At 38.2% G+C, this 15685-nt stretch overlaps 1 protein-coding gene across 1 annotated transcript in view; it reads right to left on the reverse strand.

Annotated features, from left to right (window-relative positions):
* Positions 1–580: 580 nt before the first annotated feature.
* The window catches only part of UGCG (UDP-glucose ceramide glucosyltransferase), a 33297-nt gene continuing 18192 nt past the window's right edge, over positions 581–15685 (reverse strand). Inside the window, exons 2-9 of the mRNA XM_054031904.1 lie at positions 15459–15600; positions 13864–13966; positions 12558–12659; positions 11428–11540; positions 8070–8248; positions 6989–7075; positions 6292–6481; positions 581–3775 (exon numbers count right to left, since the gene is read on the reverse strand). Of these exons, the coding sequence (XP_053887879.1) occupies positions 3605–3775; positions 6292–6481; positions 6989–7075; positions 8070–8248; positions 11428–11540; positions 12558–12659; positions 13864–13966; positions 15459–15600 (1087 nt within the window). The 3' untranslated portion in view covers positions 581–3604. The remainder of the gene's footprint in view (positions 3776–6291; positions 6482–6988; positions 7076–8069; positions 8249–11427; positions 11541–12557; positions 12660–13863; positions 13967–15458; positions 15601–15685) is intronic.

The raw sequence follows: 15685 nt of genomic DNA on the forward strand, positions 1-15685 counted from the left end.
AGAGAAGAGCCATTGTTATACAGTTATGTCTACCCTGCAGCTGAAAGTGAGCCTCCCAGCCCTGGCAGACAGAGTTTTGCTAACCGGTCTTGCGCTCACTGAAATAGCCGTGTGCACCAGCAGACACTTGGGATAGCGTCTAGTTCAAGCCTACCCTACCCCCAACTCTGAGCTTGGATGGCTATCCTGAGCCTCTGCCATGCCACAACGTTCACAGCTATTTTTATTACGCTAGCGCCCGCCCCACCAACACAACTCTGCCTCCCTGGGAAAGAAGGCTCACTCCCAACGGCAGAGTGGACATACCTATGTGTTAAAGTAGTAATGGGGGGGGACGGGGGGAGGAGCCATTTCTGCTTCGATTTCCACATGTTCTATGGGGATGATACCCACCTTGGTACAATACAGTAATCAGACTATAGCAAGTTCAATACATATATGAAAATAGGAGAACTATTCCCAAAACCACTCCAGGAACCAGTACAGACGTCCACATGGCCTTATGGGACAAATGATGGGTATCATTCAGTCCCATAACTTGTGACCTTTGCCCTAAACCCCCATAACTATAGGAAGACAATGATGTTTTAAGAAGTTTATTAAATGATCACGTTCAAATAAACGAGCACTTTAAATAAATGTGCTATCATAAACAGACCCCATAGGCATGTAAACTTCAAATGTCCAATAGCACAAAACCACAGGTGCGTATCTGTGAAGTCAACATTTAATTTTATAATTGCACGCTTGCTTATTTTAATGCATGATCATACTAAATCTGTTTACTTTCTGGTTGGGAAGTACACACTTTGCAACCCTGTACCTTTTTCACACCATGTTTGTAGAATTGAGTTGCTTGTAAGAAAACTAACATGTTTCTGCAGCAAACCTTCCACAAATGACCTGTTAGGTTGAAATGTGTTCAGAAGAAACTCCTTAGCAGGGTTCAGAATACACTTCGTAAATTTTGTTCTTTTTTTAAGAAGCCGTGTGGAGTTCTTTAAAGTAGTTCAAAGTTGTAGTATGGACAGATTTCTAGAAATGATCTGCTGTGCACATTTACCAAAATGTAACTGGATCATATTTGTTGTAGTAATCTGGATTCAGTTACTACAGAGAATAGCACCATAGAAATGCTATGAATTAAAGTTATATTTTTATTTTACAGCAAGACAACTACTGGTAATTAACACAAGTTTTGTGTGTGTGTGTGTGTGTGTGTGTGTTTTTAAGGCAACATTAGTTCAGTTGAATAAAGTAAAAACACATTTATATTCCAAACATTTGATTTATTCAAAATTTATTTTTTTAAACAAAAACAAGACAATGATTTTAAATAATAAACATGGTAGATTCTAGACATCTGTTGATCAAGACTTTTAAAACCAACCATATTTAACCATAACTTTTATGCAGTTCTGTTGCAGTGCCCTCTGCAGTACTCAAAAGTATTGGTTTCCATTTCATCAACTCAACTTTCTAACAATACAAGAAATCAAGCTGTTTGCTTAAATGAAGCGTCATTTTCTTTTTAAGTGATGAAGGCTCCACCAATGCAAAAAGCACATCAAAACAGTTATTCGTCATACCTACAAACTTTTAAAAAAATGAAGTCTGTTCAGCCTTTTTGGTTTTTTCTTTTACGCTGCCCACATGGAGAACAGCGTAAAACTAAGTAACAAGCTCGGCTTCACTTTAGCAGTGCAATGAATGGCGTCAACCAAACTTCATGAAACAAATAAAATATACACATTGTCAGCAAAATTCATCTGTATAGTAGTGATTAAAAAAAAGCAACCTTTCAGTGGGTCACAACTAGACTGGTTTTCAGCGTGCACCTTTCCTCAGGAAGAGTTTCTCCCCGATTCACATGTAAAGAATGGAACATGCATCAAAAAGCCTTTGTTTTCATGTAGAAAAAATGCCCTTCAAAAACAAATTCAGTGATGTCATAAGGCAAAAGAATATGAAGCTGGGTGAAGCACTTTGCCTCAGAATATGTACACACACACACAAACACACGTGTGTATATCAGATAGACAAGTAATGGATTGGCTCAGTAAGGTGAAAAATTGTCCATTTTTTATAAATACATATAATTATTGCTAATATGCTACACATTATGCTTTGACACAGGAGTGGCGTATAAATTAGCATTTAAAGCTGCCATAGTGACAAGGCTAGCCCTGCATTTAGCAGCAGACATTCATCCCATTCTCAAGAAGAAGCAGTATACAGTTATAAAAAACCATAAGGCTTATGCAATGTCCCTCTCCAATTTTGCTTTGTACGGTTTTAAATTTTTGTTTTTAAATATTTAAACAAAAAAACCTAAACAAGTCCAGTTCACCACAAGTCAAGAACAATCTCACAATGGGGGTGGAAAATAAGCTCATAGGAGCCGAGAGGGAAAGAATACAGCATGCATTTACAACTTGGTTATAATCTAGTCCTTAATCATACCATTGGAATACAAAAAAATCCAATTTAAAGACTAGACTAAAAGTAGAAGACAAAAAGCCAAGAGTGTAGACTTAGTTAAATTAAGGTTACAATGTAATCAGTAACAGCAAATTCATCCTGCCCGTTAATATACTCACAATATCTACTGCAATTTAATATTTATTCATGACTAGTATAGGTATATTATCTGCTCGCTTAAAAAAAGATATTAAATACCTGCATCATGAAATTACATTCTTATTAACAATAAGACATTGTGTAAGAAAATAGCTCATGTGTGAAATGTTTTTGAAATGCTTTCCCCCCCCCCCCCCCCCCAACACACACAATTATCAAAACATTCACCCACAGAAACAAAAAACTCCTTAAAGAGGACAGGAATGATGAAGGGGATTAGCTAGGCTAATTACAGCACAGTGATAACAATGGTTCAAGACAGAACCAATCAGAGTTGGCCAAAAGATGCCCTCAACACATGGCTAACTAATAATTCCACCCACCCACCCCAAACTCAGTCCACTTTTGGTTCATTGCAATGAGACAAAAAAAATAGTTTTAATATATACATATAAATACAAGACTCCAGCTTTTGTTTTTTGCAAGGCCTAGTTATCTATTAGTTTATATTTGCTCTGCAGCAACTACAAGAGGTAGGCATAAAGCATCTAAGGACTTCTCTCCTAGTGTTCCGCTACTAGCTCCATCTTTCAAATGCTGCAGAAGCTTGTTGTACTTCTGTAGTGATGTTACTCTCCAATCTGCTGCAATCCAATGGACAAAGGCCATTTTACCTCTCAATTTACTAAGATAGCGTACCACAGAGCAAGAAGCTTTTCCTGTACTGAAGGATACTGTCTTTAGAGTTTACTGCAGAATATTCATAAAGAAAATGGATCCTGGGACCAATTCTCTTGATTTCCTTTTATACATAAAAAAGAAGGTACCATTTGGCCAAAACTACAGATGTATTTTTTCACAGATGCAAGTGCCATGCAAAAATAAATTAAAGAACAAATACCAAAACATACAAGTAATAAAACTATTGAAGGTAGATTTTTTTAAAAGCATTTATATAAACATAATTTATAATACTTTTTTTCTCCTTTTTTTTCTTTTTTGAAATACAGTCACAAAGCTGGGGCTATACATCAAGGATTTCCTCTGCAGTGCCTCCACAGCGTAATCTGTAGCGTCCTGTCCTCCAACTAATAGTGGGGTCCCATAAGGCAGATAGGAAAATGTATATTGTCATGGATTCTCTGATGAACCAAGCTACTGCGTAATCAAGTTTTGAAAAACACGGAGCACCACCCTGGGAATGAAACACAGACATTAATATTTAATGCAACTACTAAATTAAATATTTATTTTATGGGCACATCTTGTTTAAAGAGAAGTGTATTATCATATGTGTACAGTCTTTTATCAATTAAATTGTGTTAGGTTAAGCAATTATCCTCAAAATATACAACAGCATCCATTTTGCCAACATACTGTAGCCTGCCCAATTTCAAAGCAACCCATTTAGTAAATATTTTCAATACTGTACTGTGTTTCAGCCACAGTGGAATGCTTTGGGGCCTGATTCAACACCCAATGAAGTTAATTAACTTTACTGGGAGATGGATCAGACACTTAGAAACACACCAACAACAAGATACAATTTCAAAAGTACTCTTGGTCAAAAGAAAGCTTATATTATTTTCACATACACTGTCTGAAAATTGTTGTACTTCTCAAACAAAGTTAACTATTCACCTGCCGTGATGAATACTACACATTAAATGGTAGGATCATGGCATGATCACTAGCAGGGTTTGAGAAATCACTTGTGTACAGAAGGAGGAGATGGGGGAAAAAGGAGAATGGCTCAAGTTTCTCATTAGTTAACTGTCTCTTCAAATGAAGACTATAAAAGAGACCAGACCTTCAAATAGACATTCCATTTTAGGCAACAGAGATGAGTTGGAAAAGCATCTCTCACACACTAAAATAGTACTTAGTGGGCCAGATGCTTGGGTACTCCCAAAGAGTGAAATCCACCCTATACAGAGAGCATGGCACAAGACCTATGTACCATTTAAGCCTGCAGAACAGGGCTTAAGGAAGATGTAAATAGTGCACAGGTCCTGTGTGGTCCCTCTGCACAGGGGTGTATTTCATTCCAAATGAAAAGCACATAAGATGTGGAGAGGGAGAGGGGAGTGCAAAACTGGCACGAAGCTCCCACTGGCATTACCCAATGCTAGCCTTGCTTGTGGTGCATGCATTCCACCAGGTGCTGTGTGAGAGCAGCCAGAGAGATGTTTTTAAGTCATATCAGCCTATAAGGGCCACATGGAACCAAGGCCTATGAAGGTCTATGAAATGCAATGGGGCATGTGGTTCTACCTCTTCCTTCCCCACTACAGCGACAGCAAAGAAGGTGTGTACAGAATGAGCCCCTAAGTCAGCCATATGCCACTGCAGGATCATCCTTATACCAGATGTTCCTCCCTGGGCTACAGTACACTGATAGTGTGTCCAAGGAGGGTGAAATGCTCCTGAGGATTTGGACCAGAATCACCAGAACAAAGGTCAGATGGCAAGCTGAAGAAAGGTAAAAATGTCCAGGACTCCAATTCTGCCTGTGCTCTAAAGCAGTGGTGCTGTTTCTTTGCCTCCAGTAGTAAAATGAAACTGATTTTGAATCAATTTCACACCACTAAGGGTGCTGGCAAGAAGGACGCCAGGCACAAGACCAAATGTAAGATTTCAATGCTAGTCAATTCTAAGATTTTTTTTTTTTTTTTTAGAAAAAAGAGGGAGGGAGTGTGGTGATGGTGCAGAAAGGAGGGATCAATTTGAAAGATTCCTGCAGTGCCATCTTGAGACTAGAACACTATGATCCATGCAGTGGTTTCCCACATTTGAAATTCTGTTGAAGTCCTCTTGCCGCTCCCTCCCCCCCAGTAATAAGTCCCCTCACTGCATTTTTACTGCTGATTTTATATTTTTTTCTGTACCATTTTCAAGTTAGGGTGAATGTATAAACAGCTCAGCTTTCTTAAGTCACAGGATATGCCTACACTTAGAGCTAAGGGTGTGATTCTCAGCTCAAGGAGACATAACCACACTAGATCTGATCAAACTAGCATGCTAAAATAGAGTGCAGCCATGGCCGAGCAAGAGGTGGCAGGGGCTAGCCATCCTAATTTCATGCCTATGGCCTCAGACAGGATTGTACTCTGGGTAGCTAGTCCTTCCCCCGGCTCATGCCACGGCAGTTACACTCTATTTTTAGTGTGCTAGCTCAATCAGAGCTAGTGTCTCCTCAAGCTAAGAATCACCACCACAGCTCACCTCATAGACATACCCACAGGCTTTGCAGCTAAAGCAGATTAAAAACAAACACCAATCTCCTCGTGCATCACCAGGATGAAGCTAGGTTTTAGGCCATGAGTAGTTCATACCTTTTCCCTCCCTAGGCATTTGAGTGTATAATATCTTGAAGGGAAAAGGGAAGGTGCTCATAAGCAAACATCTAGAGAAGATGCTGGTCTTTCAAGTATCATATTTCAAAATTCCCTAAGTTTGCAGAGAGGGGCAGTATTTACAAAGAACAAAACTAGAACAGAAAGCCAAATTCTGTCCTGCCTTACACTCCCATTTAAACTGGGGTTGCATGAATGCAAGATAGCAGAAAATGCATGAGGCCAAATTCTAGCCTATCTCCCAGGATGGTGCTTTATACAAGATTCTCAAGTGAAGTCAGTTTTAACTGTAATAATGGCATTAGCAATACCTTTCAGTATAAGACACAGGTCAATATGGACTCCAACTACATACCTGGACACCCCTTAGTTGAATGTAGTCAAATATAAACCATGCCAAACAGTGACACATGAAAAATACCATTATATCCCATCTGAAAACATGATGAGCGGCCCATCCAATAATTAAACTGGCAACAAAACATTCAGAGATTGGCTCACAAATTATCGTAGCAGGGAGCATGTTAATTCTCAGCTTGGCCCACCTAAAATTAAAAATATAAAGTCTATTTTTAATACCAGACAAACTTTGCTGCATAATACATAGTGAAAATTCTGTTTTCATTTCCTCCCCTTTCCCTCAGTAAGTTGTGCTTTACGTTTCTTTTCAATAAAACCCTCCTCTAATCTTTTGCTTAATATCCACTCCAGCAAATATTGGCATAAACAATATCTGTTATATGGTTATTGCACACAAAGTCCAAAACATCTCTACTGGAGTATACTGAAGTATTTAGAAAAATGCTTGCTTACATTTTTATATTTGTTCTATTAAAAGCTCTTCAGTGTTTATTTCTCTCTCAATAATACATTAGAAAGCTCTCCCGCATGAAAGCTGCATCAGAATGTAAACTGATACTTTAGCAGTTCTATTTGGGCTACTAGGTCAAATGGTTAGTTCGGAAAAGTGCATTATACCTTATAATTGTGAACTGATTGGAGGCAATGACAGAGAAAGACAGGAGAAAAATCTATATAGTTAGAATTTTTACCTGATCATTCTGGATTGAAACTGTGAAATGGAATATGAACCAGAGTTTTGCATTGCAACTTGTGTGGCCATTGCAAATTTCCAACCTCTGAAAATGAATGCAAGTCATAAGTAACTTCCAAATAACATACGTAAAGAACAACTCAAGTGTTATATGGCAATGATAACATGTCCTTCATGCTGTAATAAAATGGTTAAACTATCATGCTGAATATAAGCAATAATTTCTCTTTCCACACGCAAGAGAGACTGGTAATTGAAAAAGGAGTCACATATTACTACTTCAGAAAACCTGAGTCAACAGCAACAACACAGATTATGTTTGTGCCATGTTCACAGAAAAAATGATCCCTTGTAGACTTCTGAAATTGAGATGCAAGTTTAATTACTTCTCAAAGGATCTATTCATATAGGATAGATGGACACACATTTCCACCATTGTTCTTAGTTATTTGCACTGTGGCAGTATCTAGAAACCCCAGTCAGTCACAAGCTCCTTGGGGCTGACACGGCACTAACACACAGGTAGGCCCGTACCTTGCCACAAAAGAGCTTGCACTCTTATTTGAAACAAGATGCAAAGAACGTGACTAACAGGAGGAGAAAAGGGATGAGCACGGTAATGAAAATAAGTTTCCATGATTCCATAGGTTAGCGTGTGCATAGCTTGGGGGTTCCAAATCAACTGAAAGACTTTTTTTTTTTTTTAATTAAAACAATACAATCATATATCCCCAATGCTGCACAACCTGGCCATCACCTGTTTGCTACCTCCTTGCGGAGGTCCCAGAAGGTGGTGCTCTTCAGGAGGTACTTGCAGGAGTAGAGGGTAGAAGCCCCTACAGATTAATTCAGAGAGGACATTTCGTGCACAGGGGACAGAAGGGTGGGGGGCTTATGCTGCTACTTATGCACTACATGGGAACACCTACCATAGTTTTAAACATACACAGTGAATGTGCCTCAAATCAAATACTTAACCAAGAGGCATTCGTTTTATCTTACAAAAACAAAGAATGTAAGTATAGAACACACTGTAAACTTAATATTGTCTAAAGAAGACTAACTGGAAGTTATCTTACCGGTCAGCTATTGCTTTGGCCATAAAGTAATCTTCAGCAATGTACTGTGCAAAAGCTATCAGTCCTCCAGCTTGGTCTAATACATCCTTTCTCATCAGGCAAGACATTCCTGTTACACATTTGAAGCCAGTTACATTGGCAGAAATATATGATCTGGGATGTGAAGTGCCAAAATAGACCTACAAAAAGAGAATAGTAATAAATCGGGCTTTAAAACTATGCAAGCAATTTGTGCAAATTATTTTTCTAGTCAAATGACTTTCTACTTCACTTATGGCATCTTTACTATCAGATTTATTTCTCTAAAAGATTTTGACAAGATAATGGCTAGCTAGAGGTGGCTGACTTCACTAAAAGAAACTTGGCAGAAACCTTTCAAGCAGCTACAGTTTTTGTATTGTGCTATCTATTTGCTTTGACACGCCTCTGCCTGCATAGTACAGAATAGCATAGAAAGAATCAAAAACGACACGTTCACTTCTTGTCCTAAACTGAAGAAAGCAGCTTTGTTTCAAAAGTTTTTCACTTTAAAAATGCAAATATCAAATCGCCCATCTTGTATTAGGCACAATGCGGTTTACTTGTTAATGTATTAATATTTGTTATGAATTCTTACTGCTTTACATTGTCTCATTCCCACTTAAAGTATTTATTGTGTTTCACTGCCCTATTATGAGTACATAGTCCAAGAACTCAGACTTAGATAAACAAGGTTTTATGACACAGGAGACCAGAACATATTACCCCCTCTAGAATTCTGCAACTATCCATTTGAATCTATAACACCAGTGCAGAACACAAAACACAGCAATTTTGATGAACTGTCTCAAAAACAACTTGATCTAGAATAAAATAAAACTGTGGTCCCACGAGTCCTCAAATCAGAATGGTGTACAGTATCGATTTTAATAAGGGTAGATGGAGAATTTTGGAGTTATTTATTATAAAAATATTAAGCTGAGGTTTCACCTATAAACATCATAATCAGCTTTGAAGAACTTCCAAGGGCCTATGAAGAATCCAGCAGAGCTCATGTCACCAGCCATATCCACCATTTGTGCTCATTTGCAGGCAGGCAGGCAGGCAGGCAGGCAGGCAGGCAGGCGCGCGCACACACACACACAGAGCAAACAGTTAAAGGATTAGATTTTTAGGTGGTAAATGTCAATTTCACTGTACACACACAAACCAACCAAAAAATATTTCTGTCAATAATAATTGAAATTTACAGATAGGCAAGTAAGAAAAATGTTGCTTGCGAACTTAGTGTTTGATTTAAGGATATTTATGCTGTATATTTTGACATATGATGTTGACCATTTCTGCTTAAACGGTTATAAAGCTTAATTTTTTGCATCTCAATGTCGGTCATTAAGTAATTATTGTCTGATCCCCACAAAAAATTCCCATAACTGAAAATTCAAAATCAATAAAAATAGAAAATGCTTAAAAATAAACATGTATATTATCTGTTGAAATTATATAAAAAAATAATAATAGAGTTCTGCTAAACTTATCAATAGCACGTCAGAGAGATTAAGCAATTAAGTATCAGTTGGTAAACTGAACTTTGCTCTACCAACTGCCAGCATCAATTACAATGTAAAAAATTGGCATCATTAAAGTTACTTGACAAAATATTAACATTGCAAGTATAGTTCTTCAAAACCAAAACACTAAGTTGTGGAAGTTACGAAATCAAAGCGTGTTATCAGATAGCACTAAGGCTGGAAATCTACCCTAAAGAACTGTTCACTGGAATTCTGTAAAAGCAAGCAGAAATGTTTGAGAATCTGGACATTTGGAGTTTGGTACCCATTCCCTAGCAATAATGCACTTAATAGGGTCCTGGCTGTAAATTTAAAAATAAGCAAAGTTGCTGAGTACAAATTCAGATTTTAGAAGAGTGTAGCATACACAAGGTAAGTTAGATCTTTGTTTATCTCGATGGCACAGTATCACTAGTAATATTGTATTAGGAGGGTAAGGAAAAGTTAGATATCCCTGTCAATATATAGTGTGAAAAGTGGACTGAGTCATAGGACTACTCCTTTCACTATGTTAGTGGTCTCCAAACTTTTTTGATCGCGCACCCCTATCAGTATCCCGCCCGAACTGCCGCGCACCCCCAAGGATCCTCTTGCGCACCCCCTGGGGTGCACGCACCCCACTTTGGAGACCACTGCACTATGTGATGGAGAATTGAGGGCAGTGTTTCTGGACTACATAGAGGTATCTCTCAGTTATGTGGTGCTTTGGGGGGGATGTGATGGTTCAGTATTGGAAGCGTAAAGGAAGCCTGGTGATTGGTCGTGAAGGGTTATCTAGTGAATAGCTAAAGGATGTGCTTTGGCAAGGCAAAAAATTCAGTTTTTTTGGTGGTGTTTTTTTTTTTTAATGGAAACTTCACTTTGGATTTCCTGAGATTTTAAAGTTTTGTTTATTCAAACTACAGCATTTTAATTTGATCCTTTTTATTTACATCATAAATTTCCAACCACTCTAAATGAAGTTTGGTCTTCAGGAATAAAACATGCACATCACAGTTCCTATAAGTGGCCCATTAGTGGTTTTACAAAAAAATTACTAGAAATAAAGTGTTTACTATCAGATCACACACAGACTGCACCCGTGTCTTACCTTAAGCCATTACGGTTCCTTTGTTCACAACTAAACTAAATGTTTTTACCCTAGGGATGGTTCTTCAGAAGAGGGGGCGTATATATTTCTGCTTACAATTATATTAAAGTAAATATTTACGAAGGGTGAAATTCATCCAAGGGCGAATACTCACAAGTCTCTCCAAAATTTTTTAACCCACAGTACCCCTCCGGGTGGGCAGAGGGGTCTTCAGGGCCAGCATGAAAGCCCATTTGGCAGCAGAGTTGTGACTAGGCTGCTGGGACATTAAGGGAGCGGCTATTTGTTCTGTAATACATGGATCCAATGGACAAGAACTGCTGCTTAAACAAAGGGCAGTAACAGTCTCACTTCTAGTTCACAGCAAAGAACTTGCCCTGCCAGCACATCAGAGGTGAATTCAAAAGCTTCCCCCACCCCACAAAACCACAGAGGAAGCTCAATCAATTGGGCACGGTGCTGAAAGCAGTGACTTTCCTGGTCAGTTCTCACAAACTTTATATAAATAAAGGTTTTAGATTTATTATAAAGTTGTAATCTTGTAATCCTAAAGTTGTGAACCACGGGCTGTCAACACTGTTACAATTTCCTGTAAACTAAGCTTAATACGCATGCGAATGTTATCAAATTTTTTTAAATTTATATATAAAAAGCTCATTAAAGGTAAAACATATTGTTGGAAAGAAATCACAACAAAAGAAAGTAATATTGCACTCACCTGTTCTAAAGTGGCAGCAAAGCCCTGTCTGTCTGCTACATAGGGCAAACCATGGACCAAACCAACTTTCTCGGTCATTTGATTGGCCATATCAGTTAGGGTGTCTGGTGTTACTAAGTAAATGATAAACAGATTATTAGTATGCAAACACTGTATGCCATTTGTTCTATGAAACCATTTGTTCATTATTAGTAGTGAAGTTCACTCTATAAAGATCTATTCAAGCTTATATTCTACTACTAAAAGTGCAGAAAAGGTTAGTCACGTATTTGGTGAACTATATTTTTGTGTAACAAAATTCCACTAAGACTGGAGCTGTCAACATTTACAGTCTAGCATAAATTTGCAGACTGGCAGCAGTGGGACAATAAAAACTGACACCAATTTTTTAAAATTAGATTTTCTGCAAAAGGAGAAATACCTGTAGTTATGATTGAGACCTGAAATTAGAGTACAAGTAACTCAATCACTAGAAGTATCAAAATACTTGTTTCATTTTTAGAAGTGCAAACATCCTCTAAATCTAAAAATTGGATGTGCTACTTTAACTGAAAGACATTACTTAGGAGTAAAGTCTCTTATTTTTTTAACTTGTACATTACAGCAAGAGACATGCCAGGGGGGAGGGATAGCTCAGTGGTTTGAGCATTGGCCTGCTAAACCCAGGGTTGTGAGTTCAATCCTTGAGGGGGCCACTTGGGGATCTGGGGCAAAATCAGTACTTGGTCCTGCTAGTGAAGGCAGGGGGCTGGACTCGATGACCTTTCAAGGTCCCTTCCAGTTCTAGGAGATGGGATATCTCCATTAATTTATTTATTTATTTATTTATTTCATCTTAGAGCGTATGTGTACAAAACCACCAATCAGTTAGTGCCTGTGTCTGTGCAGAGCTATTCACTGAGCATTAATCACACAGGTGCAGCTTAATTTAGCTTTGGAGTGATCAACAAAAATCCACTAAATTGAAATACAGACAACATTTCATATAATTGAATTCAGAAGCCATCTCATTTAAGATCCCAAATTAAAGCAGACCTTCTAGCGGTACAGCCAAGAAGCAGGTAGTCAGTAGGCAGTACTGTATTTTTAAAGACAACATTCCAAATACCACCATCACACCATACACCAACCTCTGATTCCACTGTCACATATCCATATGAGATCATACTTGGCAACTTCATACCCTGGCATTAAATTGTTAATTTTGGGGTTGATGCCAACCTTTTTTCCACCTTAAAATTAAAAATAAAAAACAGTTATACACATCATGCATGGTTTCCAAAATCCAGAAGCTATTTTACAAATATGTAATAGAATACAGACTCTATATCCCTCCCCTCCAAAATTAGGGTGGTAGTGGTAAATGCTAACCTTCACTTCTGAAAATCTATTCTGGTCTTCTTAGCCAAACAAAGAAGACAGTCGAAGCCTATGTTACATGTGACATATATTCATCCCATTAACAGATACTGTAGTTTTTCCAAAGAACATTTTTATTAAATTTTGTATCGAAGAGACAATATTATAAGCTCACTAAATTACTGTTTATCACACTAAGGGCCCTGTACATACAACAGCTATCTGCTGGGACTCAGAGACTGCATTCTAAGAGCTTAGAGTCCCCTTCTCCTGAGTTTGCCAACTCAACTGATATTATATATGGCAATGACTCTCTTGGGTATGATTTTTGTTTGTTTGTTTGGGTGGGAGAATAGAATTAAAAGTTCCTTGGTGCAGGGACCAACTTGTTGTTCTGTGTTTGTACAGCAGATAGTGCAATGGGGTCCAGGTCCATGACTGGGGTGCCTAGGCACTATGGTAATACAAATAAAAATAACCACCACCTCAGCATTTTTGTCCCTAGCAGAGTACCAGACATCATTCAGTTTGTTCAAAGTTAGGCAGGGAGAGCAATAAAGATTCTGAGCACTAAAGATCCTTTCCCCTCCTTTAAACACAAGGCACATAGAGGAGAGGAGGTGGCCAATCCTACAAGTGTGTAGAGTAGGAAAATGTCTTAGGAGCAGACCTACTATCATGAAGGTACGTGGTAACACTCTAAAATCATTTCTGGGTATTCAGGCCTCGCCAACTGGCATCGAGGTCCAATGCACAATTGTTTTTTGCAGTCTTAAGGCTGAAGTAATTGATAAGCTGCACAGCCCTAGCGCTGAGAGGAGTGATTCTGGAGTAGAAGAGAGTGGCTAATATTAATTCGCACAAATTATCCTCCTTGGAGTTTGTTTTTTTAATTGGCGTCAGGATGTCGATGACAAGCTTACATTTCCTTCGAATAGGCTGTCCTACTACAGAACCAGCATCCACAGACAAATACAGGTTTCCCAGTTTAGAAGACTCCAAACATTTTTTTCCTGTTAGCTTCTTTACGATCCATTTATAAAGGCATGAATTATGCCATGCAGTTGCATTACTTACCTATAAACAATCTAGCATCAACATTCGGGTATTTGCCAAGGAGCTTTTTACAAACGTCGATGGCTGGATCATCATGATCTTGTACACACAGGAGCACTTCATACTAGTAAAACAAGATTTGATGCAAATGGGTGTACAACTTATTAAAATAAGGAAATAGTTACAGTCTACAAAACTCTACCAAAACTTGACACAGGAAGCAGTGTTACAGAACTGAAGGATTTGCTTTTACACATCAATAGCTACAAGTACTGTATTATCAGTGAAGAATGCTGTGGTTAGAGTATACCATCAGTATTTCTGAAAAAACATATAGCCGTCAGCCCCAGAGAACATTTTTGTACTTGTAAAACATTAAAGAATTTTCTTGTGTTACTGGAAAGGTATTTTTATGCAGTAATCAAACATCATTATTGTACAGGAAAAGTTAAATGTTTGATTCTCTCTCTCTCTCTCTCACACACACACACACACAGAAGAAAATCAAATTTATTTTGTAATTACATTTTAAGAACCCCAAAATATTAAGGATATTTTTTAAGGCTACAAGTTATCAAATATTCTTTCAATTATTACTACAATAAGACTGAAGCCAGCTATTGTGTTTACATTGCCTTTCACAAAAAACTTGAGTTCCCAACATTGCAGCTTGCAGGAGCAATGCTGTATTTAGTCCCTTTCCTGCAGAACTTAAGGCACTTTGCCAAGTACTTGCGGAATAAAGTGTTTGAAGGCCTGATCCTGGAAAGGAATCCTCAGACAGCCTCTTACGTCCACTGGGAGTTCCGGCAAAGCCTCCTTTGTAATGTCACTACAAAATTTCTGTTTTACTTCTTATATACATAGCATTGTAAAACATAATGTAATAATGCCTATCCCAGTATTTCAGAACAACTCTAAGACTACACTTCTCAATTCAAGTCCCAAACCTAACATTCCCAGGCCCACTATATAAAACTAAAAACAATTAAAAACGAAGTTATGTCTATTGGTTGTATGAAAAAAGGGGAAACCAAAGAACAAATGGGACAAAAGTGGCAACATAAGGTGGCCATAAAAGAGTGTTTAGCCCACTGGGTCATTTTCAGTTCACGCATTATGCTTTACCAAAATGATGGGTAAACATTCTCCACATTTGGGGGGGTTGGAGGGGGGGAAAGCAGCAGCAGCAGGGAACATAGTAGAGAGAGAGCCTGAAGCACTGGGCATGGTGCAAGATTTGAGTCCTGAACCAGAGGCTGTAAATCAAAGTCAGGCCAAGTATTAAAGTACACTGTTTGGTACATAAACTTGGCAAAACTGTTGCTAGTTTAGTTCACACGAAATAGTTATACAACTATATTGCAGAAGGCTATAGTACAAATACACCCCAATCTAGCACAAGATAAGATGGTTTGACAGAATAATGAGTAGGGATGTTGTAGCTGAGATATCAGGAACAAGGGAGGTAACAAACAGATGTCATGAAATACATAAGGTGGTACGTAAGTTGTTTGTCTCCATCTATTGTGTAAAATACAAAATTCACATTATACTCTGATAGCTCTAGCACAGGCCATCAATTCAACTTCTGAAAAAAGTGAACTCAGACATACCTTTGGATAATCCAGTTCAAAGAAGGTCTCTAAATTGTTGATGAGGTTAGGATCTACACCTTTTAATGGCTTTAGAAGTGAGACACCAGGAAGCTTGCTATAAGGTTGTTTGTCTGTTGCTTTCTTGTTGAGGTGCAGACGTCTGCAAAAAGAAAATCCATATATCTATAGATATATTTGCTATAGATAGATATAGATAGAGAGAGCGCGCGCGCGAGCTATCTTTG

Source organism: Malaclemys terrapin, chromosome 6 (genome assembly GCF_027887155.1).
Source record: "Malaclemys terrapin pileata isolate rMalTer1 chromosome 6, rMalTer1.hap1, whole genome shotgun sequence".
Lineage (NCBI taxonomy): Eukaryota > Metazoa > Chordata > Testudines > Emydidae > Malaclemys > Malaclemys terrapin.